We start from the raw sequence: 19631 nt of genomic DNA on the forward strand, positions 1-19631 counted from the left end.
ATTTCATGCGTAGGTGCATGGGCGTAGCCACGGTGGGGCAGGGTGGGGAGCTTGCCCCACCCAGGCTTTGACCTGGAAGGTACCTAACCAAATCTAAAAATTGAATTATCCAGGTACTTACTACTAAGCTTAATATCCGTTAGAAAATTCACACTCGATTCTCGAAAGTCGACAGTCGACACAGAAAATGAGACCAAAACATTAGTATTATTTACCTCTACAATGACTGATTAACAAATAATTGTCATACGCCCAGCGACCAAACGGCTGAAGATAGGGACACATTTTGGATCTATTTCGTGATGTGGTAGGTGAACAATAAGGTGTTTTGAATAAGAATAATTCGAATAACGAATTACACACGAAAAAAGAAAATAGCTGAGGCTTCTATGTTACATAAACTGTAAGAAAAATGAGTGTAGTACAACAGTTAGTTACAAAACTCAAAAAAATATGGGCCTTAGAAAAAAAAACTTTCAGAAAATATTACACAGAATAAAGTGAGTGTTATAAAAAAGTTTTCAAGGTAAAGAAGATGCCATCGCAAATGCCATCGCAAATGCGTTCGCAAATGCGTTTGCAAGTGCGTTCGCAGGCGCGTTCACAGGCGCGTTCGCAGGCGCGTTCGCAGGCGCGTTCGCAGGCGCGTTCGCAGGCGCGTTCGCAGGCGCGTTCGCAGGCGCGTTCGCAGGCGCGTTCGCAGGCGCGTTCGCAGGCGCGTTCGCAGGCGCGTTCGCAGGCGCGTTCGCAGGCGCGTTCGCAGGCGCGTTCGCAGGCGCGTTCGCAGGCGCGTTCGCAGGCGCGTTCGCAGGCGCGTTCGCAGGCGCGTTCGCAGGCGCGTTCGCAGGCGCGTTCGCAGGCGCGTTCGCAGGCGCGTTCGCAGGCGCGTTCGCAGGCGCGTTCGCAGGCGCGTTCGCAGGCGCGTTCGCAGGCGCGTTCGCAGGCGCGTTCGCAGGCGCGTTCGCAGGCGCGTTCGCAGGCGCGTTCGCAGGCGCGTTCGCAGGCGCGTTCGCAGGCGCGTTCGCAGGCGCGTTCGCAGGCGCGTTCGCAGGCGCGTTCGCAGGCGCGTTCGCAGGCGCGTTCGCAGGCGCGTTCGCAGGCGCGTTCGCAGGCGCGTTCGCAGGCGCGTTCGCAGGCGCGTTCGCAGGCGCGTTCGCAGGCGCGTTCGCAGGCGCGTTCGCAGGCGCGTTCGCAGGCGCGTTCGCAGGCGCGTTCGCAGGCGCGTTCGCAGGCGCGTTCGCAGGCGCGTTCGCAGGCGCGTTCGCAGGCGCGTTCGCAGGCGCGTTCGCAGGCGCGTTCGCAGGCGCGTTCGCAGGCGCGTTCGCAGGCGCGTTCGCAAATGCCATCGCAAATGTCCTCGCAAATGCCCTCGCAAATGCCCTCGCAAATGCCCTCGCAAATGCCCTCGCAAATGCCCTCGCAAATGCCCTCGCAAATGCCCTCGCAAATGCCCTCGCAAATGCCGTCGCAAATGCCCTCGCAAATGCCCTCGCAAATGCCCTCGCAAATGCCCTCGCAAATGCCCTCGCAAATGCCCTCGCAAATGCCCTCGCAAATGCCTTCGCAAATGCCTTCGCAAATGCCTTCGCAAATGCCTTCGCAAATGCCTTCGCAAATGCCTTCGCAAATGCCTTCGCAAATGCCTTCGCAAATGCCTTCGCAAATGCCTTCGCAAATGCCTTCGCAAATGCCTTCGCAAATGCCTTCGCAAATGCCTTCGCAAATGCCTTCGCAAATGCCTTCGCAAATGCCTTCGCAAATGCCTTCGCAAATGCCTTCGCAAATGCCTTCGCAAATGCCTTCGCAAATGCCTTCGCAAATGCCTTCGCAAATGCCTTCGCAAATGCCTTCGCAAATGCCGGCGGCACAGCCGCCGGCCGTGCCACCGGCATTTGAGGTTCGAAGACCTGGATATGACTTTGGGTACATACAGTTGCTGGTTACATAATATTATTTTTTTATTGTTGCCCCACCTTGAGCCCATCGCTAGCTACGCAGTCTTTTTTCTCAGTCTATATCATCGACTATAATTTGGTATAAAATCTATCGATGATTATTCTTTTCTTTGAGCAGAAAGCCGAATTGCTGTAACAGTATCGATTGCAACAAAAATTATCTGTAACAATTTGAGCTAAACTATCACAAAAATGCATTTGCTTACACATACCTATTCAAAATTTAAATTTAAAACAATACATATTTGTAATTTCTGATGCAGAAACAAAGATAGATTTGGACTGTTGCACGAAGTTCAAAATAAACTTATCATTGTATGAAGAAGAATTAGCAGATGCCGAAAAAATGAAACTGGCCATCACTAAAACTCATGTTTTAGAAGAAATTTGTTCTTACGTGAAGCAATGGAATAAACAGATAACTATGGTAAAATAAATAATTATCGAAAGAGGTATCTTATTAGAATAATTTGGAGGCACTAAAATAAATTTGAGATCCTACTAAGAGTCGTACCGATAGGCTTATTTTAAAACTAGGTTTATAAGGGTAAAAAAATTATTAAGAATTTATCAAGGGTAAACGCAGCTATCAACGACCCATCGAAAATCTGAAGGTATTACCGACCTATAATAGTAATTCGAAATTTAAACGTTTCCAGAACTATTTTAGCTATAGGTAGGCAAAGTTATACACGAATGTATTATTTGAGCATCGTATACTTTTACGTTAGTGTGAGTAACTGTGCAAAAAAGAGTTAAAATACGTAAGTTGCTGCGGGGTAGCGTGGACGCAGGACGTTTCGTACTGTTCCGTTGTTCCTTCGGGTAAGTACTGTGATTTATCTTTTTAAGACATTTACAAACAAATGACATCTATACTTTATTTTATATTACTAAATGTCAATGCATTTAAGTGTCAACTTTTCATTTCTCACAACATTTTATTAATAGAAAGTAATTTGAAACGATAAAACTTTAAATTAAAATGGGACGGTGTTAGCTTCACCAGTTTAAGTCGTGGCAGGTATCAACGACCCATAAGTCGGCAATGGCAGCAACGTAACTTTTTGTTTTAATTTTCTTTTATGTAATTGTATCACACTAACACAAGTGGTTTTATAGACCAGTTTAAATCTAAGCTATTAGTCTTCATAAAAATCTATTAGCGACCTAAACTTTTTTGTCTAGTTTTTACCTTTTAGCGTTGTCAATTTATACAAAGTTATGATATTTTTCGAGGATCGATATCGAATAGTTACAGTAGTAAATCATTGTTTTTTTGTTCAAACAATATGCATTTGTTCATATTTTGTGTGACATTAATCAATTATAATCTATTTTATAGTCTGATGGTCGAATGAATTAAAATAACCATTTTTTTATGGGTCGGTAATACAATTTAGGTTTATACTTACATACTTTATTACCGACCCATGTGGGTCGGCAATAGCAACTATAGGAAGCTATTACCGATCGAATATAGATTGTTTAGTTTCTCATCTACAAATTCAAATTCAAATTGATTTATTTGCAGAATGTAGAATAAAGATGTTTGTAGATACAGATAATATTGATCCTTAAACATTCTGCTCGTAGTTGAGCGTGCAAATATATTTTTATTACTTTTATGAAATAATAGATGCCTATTAAAAATTATATTTTTTTAGGTTAAATTAACATAAAACATATAATTATATTTTTTTCCAGAAATATGGAGCCACGAAAGCGGCGAAAAGTATACAGTAAAACACAACTCGCTGAAGCAATCAATCAAATAGCATAAGGAAATATCCTAGAGTTTGAAATCCTTAATTTAATATATGTACACTAGCGGTTCGCCCCGGCTTCGCCCGTGGTACCTACATGTTTACGTTTTTTTTTTTCATAAAAACTATCCTATCTCTCAAGTTGGATCGAATTGTACATGGTGTGCGAATTTTATTATGATCGCTTAACTGGTTTAGGAGTCCATTGAGGACAAACATTGTGACACGAGATTTATATATATTAAGATATATTATATTAATAGTATTATGTTGATTAATTTAAAAGTTTATAATTATTTTAGTTCATTACTAAGAAGTACTCATTTGTTTTATTAAAAATAACCATACTAAAAAAAATACGAATATATTTGCATTTTTATTTCATTTTATTAAGATCGGTAATCATCATCATCACTAGCTTCTATACATTCCATTGCTGGAAAAGGCCTCCTCTCACATACGATCGGGAATAGCTGCATAAAAATCGTTAATAGCTGCACAGCCGTTTTTATGGGTCGGTAATAGCAACAATCGACTAAGTCACATTGTAAATTATTTTTTACAAGATAATCCTTTATTAGAATGTATTTTCTTAAATAAAAACATTTTTTAGACATAGCACTAGCATATAAAATGAAACTATAAATCTTTGGAAGAACCAGTATACTTAAAAAATATGGTTGATTTTGAAATTGCCTTAGAGGGGTCGTTAATACCTGCGTTTACCTAATATTGTACGAACTTGGATTCGTTATTTGAATAAATCGTTGTTATTGTATTTTCGAAATATACTGAAGATTCTTCAATCTCTTTTGATTTCATTTCTTTTTAATAAAGAAAAGTTGTTAATAATTTATAGGTCCTAGTTCAAAGTCAACAGTTACGTCGTGAGCCTTCGAACATCGGGCCATTAGCTGAATTGGATCATTGGAGACGACAGCTGACTACTTTTACATCAATAATTGAGCACATTAAAAGTGATCCGTGTCAAATGTATATTCATACACTTATAAGAGCCAAATCCAAACTTATAAAGGTAAACAAATGTATTTAAAGTTTGTTACCTTCCTTTAATATTACCTAGTATAACCTACTATAGTATCTGTGATATAACTGTAAGTTGAACGTCCTAAAGACCTCAAAACAATATTGCTTAAAAAGCTCTTGATTACGCATCGCGTACTCTATAAAATGTTCTTAATGTAGCCCAGTAAATCTTAAATCGTTTAGTTGATTTACTAAAGTTTAGTTCATTCTTATTCCTAATCTATAGATTTTTTCTTTAATTTACGATGCATTGAAATATCGCTCTATAATTTAGAAATGGAGAGCTTTGGATAACCAAGTGACAGATTTTTACAACGAAGCTTATGATAATGTGAAATATCTATACGCTCTGGAAAAGTATTGTGAACCATTATACCGGTAATTTATTTCTTGGAATAAAAAAAGTTACATTTTGCATTCCATTTAACTATTTTTTGCAATGTTAACCGCAATCCTAGAAAAGTACTTGTGAAAATACCCAGTTTGTATTGTGGGTTGTTTTAAGCTTAGTTAGTTAGAGTGGGTGTTTTGATTGCCACTTAAAAGTGTCTGGATGCTTGAATGTATTTACGTTAAATATAAGCACTATTTTAACAATATTATTGCAGTTCAGCATTATTGACTTTTAAGATACTTTACCTCTAATCGTGAAACTGTATCAAATTCATCGTGATAAATAAAAAATATCATTGTAGAAAATAGAGCAGGTATTATTTTGATAATACATGATCACAGTTGTTTTATTTTATGTGATTATTAATGAGGGTAGTTGAACTCGACGTGCTAAGTATAATAACAAAAAGAGGGTAGTTAGTATTGGGAGAAAGCACTGTTAACTTGCAAATTTGAGAATTGTGGTTGCGAGTATTGTGTAAAAGTGAGTTTAGAAAGAGTAATAAAAAGTTCCTGAAGTTATACATTAATTAAAGAAAAATCGGTCACATACGTTCCCAATCACTTTTGTCATATAACATATATTCCAGATGTGATCCCCTAACAATGCAACAGTTTATACCCGGATTATTATACACTGTTCGTATGGTGTTCGCTACGTCTCGATACTATAACACAACCAAGCAAATATCCACTTTGTTGGTGAAGGTCACCAATCAGATATTAAACATGTGCATGGACTATCTGACAAATAACGGTAGAAAGACCATTTGGAACCAGGATAAACTTAACTTTATTAAGAAGTCGAAGGTAGGTTTGAAGAATTTTCGTAAAATATGTTAAACGAAAGTGGTAAAAGTTGTTATTCCCGTAAGTCTTCTCTTTTTGACAACCGACTTCAAAGAAAGGACAGGTTCGACTGTATTTTCTTGGGTGTGTTACCTCGGATCTTTCAACTGGGTGAATCGATTTCGATCATTCTATTTTTTCTATTTGAAAACTAGTGTCTTCCCATTAAACTTTTGTCCAGTTATGACTGAAGGTAGTTTAGTTTTTTGTTAAAAACAATTATTTCGATTGTCTATTTCAACATTGAACTTATCCATACTGCGAATATTAATAATTATATTTCGTAATTTTTAAATTTGCAGTTATGTTTGAATCTATACAGTTTTTACCGTGAATGCTATAGCGATACTCAGGAGGAAATGAGAGAAGCGGCTGACGAGAGACCGTTTGATTGTTCGGAAATGTATATTTTTGGCAAATTTGAAACTTTTAGAAGGCGTTTACTAAAGGTAAATATAAATTATAAGGAAACCACATATCGATATTCATTCAAAAATGCGCTAAGGATACACTTTTAGAAGAACATAGGGATCATCATATAATCAACTTTTTTTTTCCAACATATTTATATGGCTATTACATACGTAGTATATTATTATTAGTCTGTGCTATTACCTATATAATATAAATGGCTAATTGAAAAATATTCTAATTTTCAGATAATAGATCTATTTCAAACGTACATTACGTATTATGTTTTGAACAAGACTACATTAGAAGGTATAGAAGAATATGCTGCAAATTTTAATAAGCTCTTTAAAGCAATCTCTTCCAAAACTTACGACGCGTTAGATCATAGGTAAGCTCAAATGCAATAAAAATATATCAATTAATTATTAATCAAGATAAAAATACATAGTTATTGAGTTATTTATGTATAAATTAAATTGCAGACGTCCAGATTTTGATAAGGACTACAAAATTTATAAAGATGGGGTAGCTACTCAAGAGATATTGCTTGAAAATTTCATGATTGCAGTAAGTTTAATATTATACTTAATATAATTATAAATTAAATAATGATTATTTTCAAACAGTTTGTTATTAATTCTTGCAGAGTGTAAATAAATGTCCAACTACAGAAATCGCATTGCACCTGTTAGCAAGATTCGAGACGTTGAAATTAGATTGTCTGTATTTGGAAGATCAGTATTATGATTTAATTAGTACTTATACTGCAGAAATCGAGGCTATACGTGATCGGTATATAATATTTTTTTAAGAACTTAATTGATAGAATTATAATTTCAACAAAATTTATAATCACCTGAATTTGAGACAGACATTTTAAAATTCCTTTGATAATTGACTGATTGATCAAATTTTAAGCCTGTATTTCAAGAAACCTAATTTTTGTCATTTGTAATTGTTTGTATAAAATATATTTATTTATTTACTTATTTATTTATTTATAAACACACACTAACATTACAGTTTCCCAATACGATAGTGGTTTTACATTTAATTGGTTACATAGAAATATTTAACATACAAACTAAATACATACATTACTTTTTATAACATAATACAAATAAAGCTACTCGCGTGAATTCATCCCAAGTGCAACAAAATATATCCGTTTTGATTGCTATTATATATTGTTCTATTTAGGCCCGATTTTTCAACCCTTAGTTAAAACTTACCCATCCAATAAAGTATTACACGGTAATATTAAAATGTCACCTATTACCTGTCAAACAAAGGCAAGAGAAAAATATTTTTGAAATGGTAGTTTAATCTCTCACGCGTCCTACTATAAAATACAGATTTAGTTACGCGCGAATAACGTGCGTAGGACGTGCTACGTTATTCGACGAATAAGTTTTAACTAACGATTGAAAAATCAGCCCTTAATGATATAATAAATATTTTATTTCTAATAGTCTATAAGCTTAAAGATATATAATATAAAATATAAATTTTAAAGATATAACGAAGAGCGTGAAAATCCCGAATTACCGAGGAACATGCCGCCCGTGGCCGGTAGAGTTATGTGGATTCGCTTTTATGATAAGAACATTAAAGGGCCCATGAAAGAGTTTATGAAACATCATGAAGTTATAACTCATATGGTGTGTGTCTATTTTATTTTTATAGTAATAAAAAGGGGATATAAGCAATAATACGCAGGAATACGGAGTAGTATATAGTTACCTTTTTACCATAGCTTCGAAATTGTATTTGCGATAAAGTTTAGATAAAGTTGTATTGAAGACAAATGATGAAAGTTTAACAAATCTTAAAGTTGAAGCAGAGTTTAACTTTACAAACTTTGAAACTGAAACACATAAATTTACCAGGAATTTATTTAATTCTAACTTTCCAGAACACTCAAAGATGTATAAAACTGTATAATGTGATGTCTATTGTTTTTACGGAGTTCGAATTCATATATCACAGTGCTTGGGCTGAAAATGTGGGACAGGTAAGTTACATAATATAAATATTACTTATGGTAATTCAATGTCTATAATATCTATTACTAGGTAGCTGTGCCATTTGGTTTAACCCGCCGGCAAAATCAAGTACTTCTATAGGTCATGTTTTATATTATATTAGCCTGATGTATTTAAACCTGCAAAAATCGATCCAGATTTTTTTTGTGAAATATTGATAAAGATAATACATTCGTTCTCACTAACTTTCATGTTTATTATATTAGAAGGATCGGATATTACTTAATTTAAAACTTTTGAACTATTATTTTAGGTTCGTCTGGGTCTAATAGCACCTTTGCTTATTAGACATCCTGTTACCAATCGGTATATTGTCAACTTCAGTGTGTACATCCCTGAGTGCATACGAGAAGTGGAATATATGTGGCAATTGGGTTTGAGTAAGTTAATTAAATTAATTGAGACCCCGGTGGTGCAATGGTGGGAGATTATTGCCCTAGAGGATGTAGGTTCATCAACGCAAAGAGTAGAAGAATATTTTGTGAAGAACCATCATTTCCTAGTAGTCAGTTCGGTTTTTTATATCGTATCGATTGATCTTTAGTTTGAAGCTCATCTTAGTAGAAGATTTTTCTGCAGTATTTTAAATAGCTTTGGAAGAATTTAAAAGCTCGTTTATTATAGGTGTTCCTGATGCAGCTCAAATTGTAGCATATTGCAAAGAGAAAATATTCAGTAATTTCGAAAGGATAAAATCTTTGGTAGACAGAAATGATCAGATAAGAAGGTAATAAATTAAATAAATATTACTAATTAACTAATTAATACTTTATCAGCGCATGTCTTGTTAAATATTTTTCGTGCATTTTAGAAGTATGCCAAAACTGTATTTGCCGTTACTCCGAGCGCAGCTAGTAAAACTAGAAAAGGCATTCCAACCAGGATTCTCAACAATCACTTGGACGGCGCTAGAAATACCTGCTTATTGTGATAAAATAGAGGAAGTATTAGATGAAGTCGATCTTTTTGTTAAAGAGGTATTGCTTCTTATGTAACTTATTTCCTGGTAATATTCTAAGATTTAATGAATTAATTATTTTCTTTACTGGGCCACAATTAATATGCTATAACTCGAGAACCTTCCGTAGTTTGACAAAAAAAATATAACATTTAGGGAAAGTCCGTTAAAAATAATTTATTTATAGGTTGTAGATATGAAAGAAGCACGTATTGATGCAATTCTATTATCTATCACTAAAACATTATTGGTATATCTGCCGGAACAAGCGGTCGACCCAACTGTGTTCTATGACGAAAACTTAATGAGACGCGATGAGATTGGTAATTATTTGTATGGTGGATTTTAATGTTTCATTACAGTCAATTTAATTAACCTTTGTATTAAGTCCTGTTATATGTATAATATGTTGTATTGATATGAAAATTCGAGCTGTCTGTACAGACAAAAATGCATAGTTTTCTTGTAGAAATCCTATGAAAATATGTGAATTAACATTCATATAATTAATACCATACATACTATCATACTCTATATTATTATTTCTTATGTCTCACACGTTTTCAGCAAGCGATTTACAACAAAAATCTTGGAATGCCGAGCTTGCTGTGATTGAGCTCATAAATAAATTCCTGGACAGTGTACCATCAAAACAAATTCAAGATTTGAAGAATAATTGGTTTGTTTTTTTTTTATAATATTTTTTAAGCTTTTTTAGCTTAAGAAATGTTTATTTTCTTGTGTCTATTAATGTCTCTACAATAATAATAATTATTTTTTTTAGGTTGGATACTGAAAAAGCTCTTAAGCAAGTAACATCGGCTACACGTGTTTTTCCTGAAGATGCAGGTATATCAAGATCAATACAATTATTCATTTTAGAAATTAAGAGTTACATTATCTATCTTTCCATACTTTAAGTTATCGATGCCACTTTACGTTATTGTTAAAAATATTTCGTTTTTTATTGTAGCTTTCTTGGAAATAGAGAATCCAGATCGTTATGAACCAATGCATGCAATCAATGAGTGCAACGAGCTGTTCGCTTATTTTGCCACTAAGTGTGTAGAAGCTCTTATAAAATGTACCAGACAAAGTTTAGATTTATTAAGAAAAAGGGCTTCTGTTTCAAGGTAAGTGATATGAGACAGATCACAATTTTTATCGAATAATAGTATGTATAGTACTAATAATTATTTTGAATTGCAGCTTCTTAACAATGACAACAGACCCTGAAGAGCAAAAGAAATTGAAGCCATTAATGTTATCACTGATGTTTCTTCAAATTCCAAGGGTTTTAATAAAACCTACTTTGGAAGAAATACAGTCTGCATTTTCTCAGGTATAAAATCCGAATTCTAACAAAACATAATTTGTCAATTATTAATCTAATATATATGTTACAGTCAAAACCCTGAACCAGTCAATAACGTTATTGACCGGTAAAATCAGTTAATAAGGATATTGACTAAGGGCGTCGGTTAATATCCTTATTAACTGATTTTATCTGATTAAACCAGTTAATAACGTTATTGACTAAGGGCATCAGTCAATATCCTTATTAACTGATTTTAAGTCGAGACATCTAGTCAATATAGGTTTTAACCGACGTGCCCAGTCAAAACTCATAAAAAGTTAAGGACGTTAGTGAAATTATACTAGAAAATCATTTAAAAAGGTTCATAAAACTTTTTAAAGTGCAATATTTAAGAGTTTTATGTTTTATTAATTAATTCGGGGTATTGTTTGTAAACTGCAACCGCGCGAGAATACGTGCCCTAAAATATTTTTGAAGATGGCAATTGTCTTTTAATAACAACTAGGTTTCCGCCTGCAGCTTCGCCCGCGCAGTCAAAGAAAACCGCATAGTTCCCGTTCCCGTGGGATTTCCGGGATTGCGTTAGTTTCTGATTTGATGGAGTGACCTGCAGGTGTACTTCTAAGACTGCTACTGGAACTACTATACGAGTAGAGCTAGGTGTGCCGAGTTTGGGCTCGTTTTGTTAGTTATGTTGAGACCTTACCTCCGGACTTGATGGAATGACCTGCAGGTGTACTTCGAAGACTGCTACTGGAACTATTATACGAGTAGAGCTAGGTGTGCCGAGTTTGGGCTCGTTTTGTTAGTTATGTTGAGACCTTACCTCTGGACTTGATGGAGTGACCTGCAGGTGTACTTCGAAGACTGCTACTGGAACTAATAGATGAGTAGAGCTAGGTGTGTCGAGTTTGGGCTTTTTTTGTTAGTTACTTTGAGACCTTACCTCCGGACTTGATGGAGTGACCTGCAGGTTTACTTCGAAGACTGCTACTGGAACTAATAGAAGAGTAGAGCTATGTGTGCCGAGTTTGGGCTCGTTTTGTTAGTTACGTTGAGACCTTACCTCCGGAATTGATGGAATGACCTGCAGGTGTACTTCGAAGTCTGCTACTGGAACTATTATACGAGTAGAGCTAGGTGTGCCGAGTTTAGGCTCGTTTTGTTAATATCTGCTGGTCACTCCATCAAGTCCGGAGGTAAGGTCTCAACGTAACTAACAAAACGAGCCCAAACTCAGCACACCTTGCTCTACTCGTCTATTAGTTCCAGTAGCAGTCTTCGAAGTACACCTGCAGGTCACTCCATCAAGTCCGGAGGTAAGGTCTCAACGTAACTAACAAAACGAGCCCAAACTCGGCACACCTTGCTCTACTCGTCTATTAGTTACAGTAGCAATCTTCGAAGTACACCTGCAGGTCATTCCATCAAGTCCGGAGGTAATGTCTCGACATAACTAACAAAACGTGCCCAAACTCGGCACACCTAGCTCTACTCGTCTATTAGTTCCAGTAGTAGTCTTCGAAGTACACCTGCAGGTCACTCCATCAAGTCCGGAGGAATGGTCTCAACATAACTAACAAAACGAGCCCAAACTCGGCACACCTAGCTCTACTCGTATAATAGTTCCAGTAGCAGTCTTAGAAGTACACCTGCAGGTCACTCCATCAAGTCCGGAGGTAAGGTCTCGACATAACTAACAAAACGAGCCCAAACTCGGCATTCCTAGCTCTACTCGTCTATTAGATCTAGTAGCAGTCTTCGAAGTACACCTGCAGGTCACTCCATCAAATCAGAAACTAACGCAATCCCGGAAATCCCACGGGAACGGGAACTATGCGGTTTTTCTTTGACTGCGCGGGCGAAGCTGCGGGCGGAAACCTAGTTGTTATTAAAAGACAATTGCCATCTTCAAAAATATTTTGGGGCACGTATTCTCGCGCGGTTGCAGTTTACAAACAATACTCCAAATCTATACAAATATTATAAAGAGGAAAGGTTTGATTTTTTGTTTGTTTGTTTGTATGAATTGAATAGGCTCCGAAACTACTTGGCAGATTTGAAAAATTCTTTCACTGTTGGAAAGCTACATCATTTCTGAGTGACATAGGCTATATTTCATTTTCAAAAAAAATAGGCATCCTTACTAAAATTACGATAACGTAATCCAAGGTGTGAAAAAAATATCAAAAAACTACCTTACATCGCGTGCGCTGCGAAAACTATTGATGATAGAACAAAATGATATACTACATTTTTTTAGAACACACCATTGTCTACAAAAAATCAGCGGCAGCATATCTCTAACTATTACAGTCATGTCACAATAAGCGTTTTTTTATTGAAAAAAAGAAATTAAAATACCACCGCTACAAAAAGCTCTTTATTTGTACCTTGGTATTAACCCTTATCAAAATAAATGATGTATTATTTAATATTATATAATATTTTAATAGCCATAAATATTACACTGTTTTTAGCTTTGTTGATTCTACACGTTGGGAAATGTAATACTTATAATAAATGCGAAAGTTTGTGAGGATGGATGTACCTACTCACTCTTTCACGCAAATACTACTGAAGATTACATTGAAATTTAGTATACATATATAGAGGGTAACTTGGATAAACATATATGTATATCCCGGAAATCCCACAGGAACGGGAACTATGCGGGTTTTTTTAAACGCGGGCGAAGCCGCGGGCGGAATGCTAGTTAATTAATAAAACATAAAACTCAAAATATTGCACTTTAAAAAGTTTTATGAACCTTTTTAAATGATTTTCTAGTATAATTTCACTAACGTCCTTAACTTTTTATGAGTTTTGACTGGGCACGTCGGTTAAAACCTATATTGACTAGATGTCTCGACTTAAAATCAGTTAATAAGGATATTGACCGATGCCCTTAGTCAATAACGTTATTAACTGGTTTAATCAGATAAAATCAGTTAATAAGGATATTAACCAACGCCCTTAGTCAATATCCTTATTAACTGATTTTACCGGTCAATAACGTTATTGACTGGTTCAGGGTTTTGACTGTAACATATATATTATAAAGGCGAAAGTTTGTATGGATGTATGGATGTTTGTTACTCTTTCACGTAAAAACTACTGAACCGATTACAATGAAATTTAGCACACATATAGAGGGTAACTGGGATTAACACATAGGATAGTTTTTATCCCGGAAATCCCACGGGAACGGGAACCATGCGGGTTTTCCTTTGCAAACGCGGGCGAAGCCGCGGGCGGAAATCTAGTACTTAATATATAATAAGGTTTTCGTATCTATAAGTAAGTATTTTTGTAATTGATTTGGTTTTCCGCAGGTGGTCTTAAATTGTATAATGGACATTCATCGTAATGTCTTTATGTGGGGTCAGCAAGAACAAATCAAGAAAGAGAAAATGGCAGCCATGTCTAGTCTATCCACTACTAGGAGTATTAGTAAGGCTTGACGAGTTTTACTTAATCACCAAATATACATCTATAAAGTTATTTTCAAAACGGTCATTATTTTCTCCTCTATATTTAGCTTAAGCTTTCCCGTAAGAAATTGGTTTTACTCGTTGGTGATCCCAAATTTTAGAACGATGATAAAATAAAATACATTTTTGTATTCAAGAAATAAAAACATAATCTACTTGAAATAATCGTTTTAATCTACATAGGTTATAATCTATTAAGGTATATTGAAAATGATGACGATAAAAAACACCCTTTATTTGAATAGGTTCGAGATCAGGATCAACAATGACTGGGATAAGGAGTTACTTCCGAATGGTGTCTGAACACAAAGACACTGTTCGAGCAGTTATGGCTTTGCAAGGAATGATGTACATGTACAAGCCAGATATTGAAAAACTCCTTGTAGTATGTAATCTTGACATAAAAATTATGTATAATGTCATTTCATATCGAAACATTGACTTCTTATGTTTTTTTTAGATCTATGGAAAGTTTTCTCATTTATGGGCAGAAGATAGAGTGCAGCAAGTTCAAGCGTTTGTAGATTCAAATCCTTTAAATGTAATAATTCGAGATATGTTGAAGAAATACGAAGCACAGACGGAGGAAGTGCTTAATTTGCCAGATCGGCATATTGTTGGATCTATACAAATTAACTTAGGTAAATATTATATGATAGTTCTCAAAAAAAACAATAATCCTGAAGGAAATATTGGTTATCTAATTTTGGTACTTTTTGCGTTAGTATTTGTGTGATAGTGAAAAAATATACATTCTAATTTCCAGAAAATCTTAAGTTGGCATTGCACGTTGAATCAGTTGAATGGAAGAGGATTCTAGGTAAACTTTTAAGTCACGCTTACAAAGAGCGAGTGGATAAACTGATGAACTTTATAAAGGACAAAATGAAAGTTATGAGCAAGAAAATTAAAGATCTTGATGATGTACGAGTCGCTATGCTCTGTCTTGAATCGATTCGGGAGGAATTTATTGGGTACTGAGTTAATAATGCTACATACTATGAATGTGTTTGTTTATTTGTGTGTTTCTGTTTAATTTTACAACCAAGGATCATTGACGTCATTTTTATTTTGAGCTACATTTTATGGGGGTTGCCCCTGAGCCGTTGGTAATATTTACGTAGATTATTATCATTAGTTTAAATATTTATTTATTATTATATTAAACATTTTATAGGATGGATATGGAATTAGATCTCATTGAAGAGAGCTATGCGACATTCAGCCATTTCAATATTGATATTCCAAAAGATGATATCGATATGGTATATGGATTGAGATATGCTTTCCAAAATATGTTACTAACTGTAAGTCCAAACATTCGTGCTTATTTGTGCTATGAGATAGTCATGAGCAACATTTTTCCTAATATTATATGAGTAGTAGGGAACTAGACACAAAAGTTTTGTTTAGTTTAAAAGTTGATAATGTTACGTGAAATATCTTTACTAGAAATTCATAAACCGAAATCGATTCTTAAACTACATATTTCACATATCTGTTACCTATTGCCTCTTCCCTCAGGCTATAAGAGCAAAATATAGTTAAAAATCAATCCAAAAAACCATAAATGATAATGAATATAAAAATATTCCTATTTCCCAAGTCGCAACAAGTACAACAACGAATTGTGGATATGCAAGGACCACTACAGAAGGAGCTCACGGAAGGTGTAGCAACATTCAATTCTGATGTACTGAAATTTGATGCTGATTATGACGCTTTCGGACCAATGACTCCTGGTCTATCTGCTAAGGAAGCTAGTGACAGGTATATTATTTGTATGAACATAGGAACTGAGAATTGTATTGTTAAATAATACACCTTGATCACATGCAACAATCACGTTTCTAAATAAGTAAACTAACTAATTGAATTTTATTTCATGAAGATATAGAAAGATCAAGCAAGCTAAGTAGACTTTAAATTGGACGTGATATAATATGAAATGGAATATAGAATACAAAATTTTGCTAAAAGTCGTACTGCTAGTGACACAAACTATGAAGATGGTAATTTTAATTTTTAATTTTTCAGAGTAATTATGTTCCAATCGAGATTTGATGAACTCTGGAGACGATTCGAAATGTATTCCAATGGTGAAAAATTATTTGGTATGGAAGTGAAGGATTATCCTATACTACACCAGAAGAAGAAGGAGTTCAATTTGTTGAGCAAATTGTACGTTGTGCCATTATATTTTTCATTCCACCAATTTTTCTATAGAATTTCTATTTTGATGTATAATATATTGTATACCAGACTTTATTATTTATAATATTTACATCAATTTAATTATAATGTTTATTTCGTAAATAGGTATAGTTTATACCTTGCGGTTATGAACTCCATCGATGGATATTTCGAAACACCATGGGTAGAAATTGATATTGAACAAATTGTTTCCCAATTGGCTGACTTCGATCTAAGGTAATTATCGAACAATTATATTATTTTAGTAGTTGATCTTAGATTTTAGTATAAAAATGGTATATTTCATACATAGGTGTCGCAAACTACCGAGAGGCATGAAAGATTGGCCAGCTTTTATAGAACTGAAGAACAAAATCGACGACTTCAATCAAACGTGTCCTTTGTTGGAGCTTATGGCTGATAAATCTATGAAAGATCGACATTGGAGACGATTGGAGATATTGATGAGTTAGTATAAGAAGACATAATTATTTCCTTAGAGACAATGGAAAATTAAAATTGATTTTATTTAATTACCTTACTTTAAACTGTATTTTACTTGATATGTTTTTTGTAGACTGTGTGTTGGATGTGGAGTCAGAAACGTTCACTTTAGCCAATGTTATGGAAGCTCCTTTGTTACAAAACAAGGAGGACGTAGAGGCAAGTTATTATAATTCATTTACGTATTTTAGATGAAAGTATATCTAAATTTAATCTGGATTTTAATTCTCTAGGATATTTGTATCAGTGCAGTAAAAGAGAAAGACATAGAGGCAAAACTCAAGCAAATAATAGCTGATTGGGCCGTTGTTGATCTTACATTCGCACCATTTAAGAATAGAGGAGAGTTACTGATCAAAGCCCAGGATACTCTTGATATTATAACGATGCTTGAAGATTCTTTGATGGTTTTGAATTCTTTGGCGTCTAATAGGTAAATTTTGACTGCACATAATATTGTAGTTCCATCAGGCGAATATATTTCTAAAAGTATGCTCAAATATCAATCTTAAACCTAAAATATGTTCTAGATACAATGCTCCCTTCAAAAAAGATATATTACTCTGGATAAATAAATTGGTTGGTACCACGGAGATATTGGAAAAGTGGTTGCAAGTACAAAACTTGTGGATGTATCTAGAAGCCGTCTTCGTTGGTGGTGATATTGCTAAACAGTTGCCTGCTGAAGCTAAGAGATTTGCGGTTATTTGATTTTCACTAATAATAAGACAAAATCTAACTATTAAGGCTGGTTGCAGAGCTTGACCGACCGTCAGTGCGTACCGTCGGTCCTGACGATACGCATCAACAATTGTATGACTATGACACTAATGCGCATGACAATACGCGTGCTTATGGTCGGTCTAGCTATGAACGGTTTTATGAATTTCCATACATATGACAACCGCGACTGACGTACGCACTGATGGTCGGTCAAGCTCTGCAACCAGCCTAAGTCATAGTAAATAGGTCAAAGGAGAAAATGACTTATCGTCTTAAAAAAAATCCATGTAAAGATGCAGGAAATATCTCCATAGTTTCCTCATTCCAGTACTTAACAAATAATATCATGTTTTAAATACTTTGCAGACAATTGATAAAACGTACGTTAAAATAATGTATCGAGCCCGTGACGTAGTGAACTGTGTAGAGACATGCGTGTCTGATGATACGCTTAAGCAACTATTGCCACATTTGTATGAACAATTGGAGGCTTGTCAGAAATCGCTGACTGGATACTTGGAAACTAAGCGGTTGATCTTCCCGCGATTCTTCTTTGTGTCTGATCCAGTACTATTGGAAATTCTTGGTCAGGCTTCCGATCCACATTCTATTCAGGTATTGTCAAATATGTTAGCTTTGTTCAAAGTTTTTTGCCACCCTTGGTTCTAGCTTGGTTCTTTGTTTTAATGTATAAAATTTAATTCATGTTATTGATATTAAATGGTCTTTCTTTGTCTTTACTGTTTTATGTTTTAGCCTCATCTACTAAGTATTTTCGATGCCATATACATGGTAGACTTCGACGATAAAGACAGAATTGTCGGTATGAACTCTGACAATGGTGAAACTATTCCATTGGATCGCCCAGTCACGTGTATTGGAGGCGTCGAGGTATATTCTAATTTACAAAGAATTTATAAATATTTCAATAAAATATTATAATTATAATTGTGATAATAATGTTTGATTTCCTTTAAGATATGGCTAAATACCCTACTTGATACAATGAAGGATACTGTAAGGAATTTCATTGCGAATATTGCACAAACTATGGCTGGAGATCCTGAGTTTGAATTCCTCTCTGGATTTTGGCACTTCCCTGGCCAGGTACAATCATCAATTTTGGCAAATACAGCATTATTTTTTCTTATTGTCTATAATTACAAGTAAATTTTTTATAAGTTTTTGCCTTTACTTGTAATTTAATAAAACAAACTGAATAGAGAGAGATACTTTGTAGGCCGGTCTATTGGGCATGCAAATATTGTGGACAAGTGATGCTGAATACGCTCTTAAAAAGGCAAGAGTTGATCGTTTCATCATGAGATTAACTAACCAAAAGAATTTGGATTTGCTGAACGGTTTGATTGACCAAACTGTAACAGACTTGGTGCCTTTAGATAGAACAAGAGTTGAAACTATGATCACTATTCATGTCCATCAAAGGTACTTATTTTTTTTTTAATTCAATTTTTTCCTTTATGTTATAAGTAACTTTTTTAAATTTATCCTATTTTGCAGAGATATCTTTGATGATTTAGTCAAAATGAGAATCAAGAGCCCTGTTGACTTTGAATGGCAGAAACAGGCCCGATTTTACTATTTCGATGAAAGCGATGATTGCATTGTTTCTATAACGGATGTTGACTTTTTGTATCAGGTAATATTTCGTATTCCAATTAAAACTGATAAAAAAGAAATTGGTTGTCTGTAAAGTCGGTTTACTGACGATAGTTGAACGTGACAACGATTGTGCTTCTTTGTCGCACGTTCCGCGCTCTCGCTTGCACTTCAAGCCTACATGGAACGCCTCAGAGCGAGGTAACGCCGCATGAGTCATGTTTTTTGCGTGCAGCCGGCTTTATCGAATTATAAGACGTTGTCACGTCAAAAAGATTTACAGTGAAATTTTAATAAAATTCAGCATTAGAGCTAGAGTTCTAGAGCTCTCTTATTATGACCATATTGTGTTGCT

General features: G+C 35.1%; 1 protein-coding gene across 1 annotated transcript in view; it reads left to right on the forward strand.

The window, feature by feature from the left end:
* The window catches only part of LOC123695986 (dynein axonemal heavy chain 8), a 42079-nt gene that overhangs the window by 2202 nt on the left and 20246 nt on the right, over positions 1-19631 (forward strand). The window contains exons 6-40 of the mRNA XM_045641956.1: positions 2219-2382; positions 4581-4757; positions 5043-5146; positions 5752-5971; positions 6313-6459; positions 6670-6809; positions 6904-6988; positions 7068-7213; positions 7938-8082; positions 8337-8435; positions 8720-8846; positions 9091-9193; positions 9278-9443; positions 9612-9747; positions 9992-10103; positions 10209-10273; positions 10398-10557; positions 10634-10766; positions 14078-14195; positions 14482-14621; positions 14697-14877; positions 15003-15210; positions 15414-15543; positions 15843-16006; positions 16274-16417; positions 16556-16666; positions 16743-16897; positions 17007-17092; positions 17167-17366; positions 17464-17635; positions 18023-18271; positions 18413-18547; positions 18635-18763; positions 18897-19102; positions 19178-19316. Coding sequence (XP_045497912.1) covers positions 2219-2382; positions 4581-4757; positions 5043-5146; positions 5752-5971; positions 6313-6459; positions 6670-6809; positions 6904-6988; positions 7068-7213; positions 7938-8082; positions 8337-8435; positions 8720-8846; positions 9091-9193; positions 9278-9443; positions 9612-9747; positions 9992-10103; positions 10209-10273; positions 10398-10557; positions 10634-10766; positions 14078-14195; positions 14482-14621; positions 14697-14877; positions 15003-15210; positions 15414-15543; positions 15843-16006; positions 16274-16417; positions 16556-16666; positions 16743-16897; positions 17007-17092; positions 17167-17366; positions 17464-17635; positions 18023-18271; positions 18413-18547; positions 18635-18763; positions 18897-19102; positions 19178-19316 — 5096 coding nt within the window. The remainder of the gene's footprint in view (positions 1-2218; positions 2383-4580; positions 4758-5042; positions 5147-5751; positions 5972-6312; positions 6460-6669; positions 6810-6903; positions 6989-7067; positions 7214-7937; positions 8083-8336; positions 8436-8719; positions 8847-9090; positions 9194-9277; positions 9444-9611; positions 9748-9991; positions 10104-10208; positions 10274-10397; positions 10558-10633; positions 10767-14077; positions 14196-14481; positions 14622-14696; positions 14878-15002; positions 15211-15413; positions 15544-15842; positions 16007-16273; positions 16418-16555; positions 16667-16742; positions 16898-17006; positions 17093-17166; positions 17367-17463; positions 17636-18022; positions 18272-18412; positions 18548-18634; positions 18764-18896; positions 19103-19177; positions 19317-19631) is intronic.

Source organism: Colias croceus, chromosome 1 (genome assembly GCF_905220415.1).
Source record: "Colias croceus chromosome 1, ilColCroc2.1".
Lineage (NCBI taxonomy): Eukaryota > Metazoa > Arthropoda > Insecta > Lepidoptera > Pieridae > Colias > Colias croceus.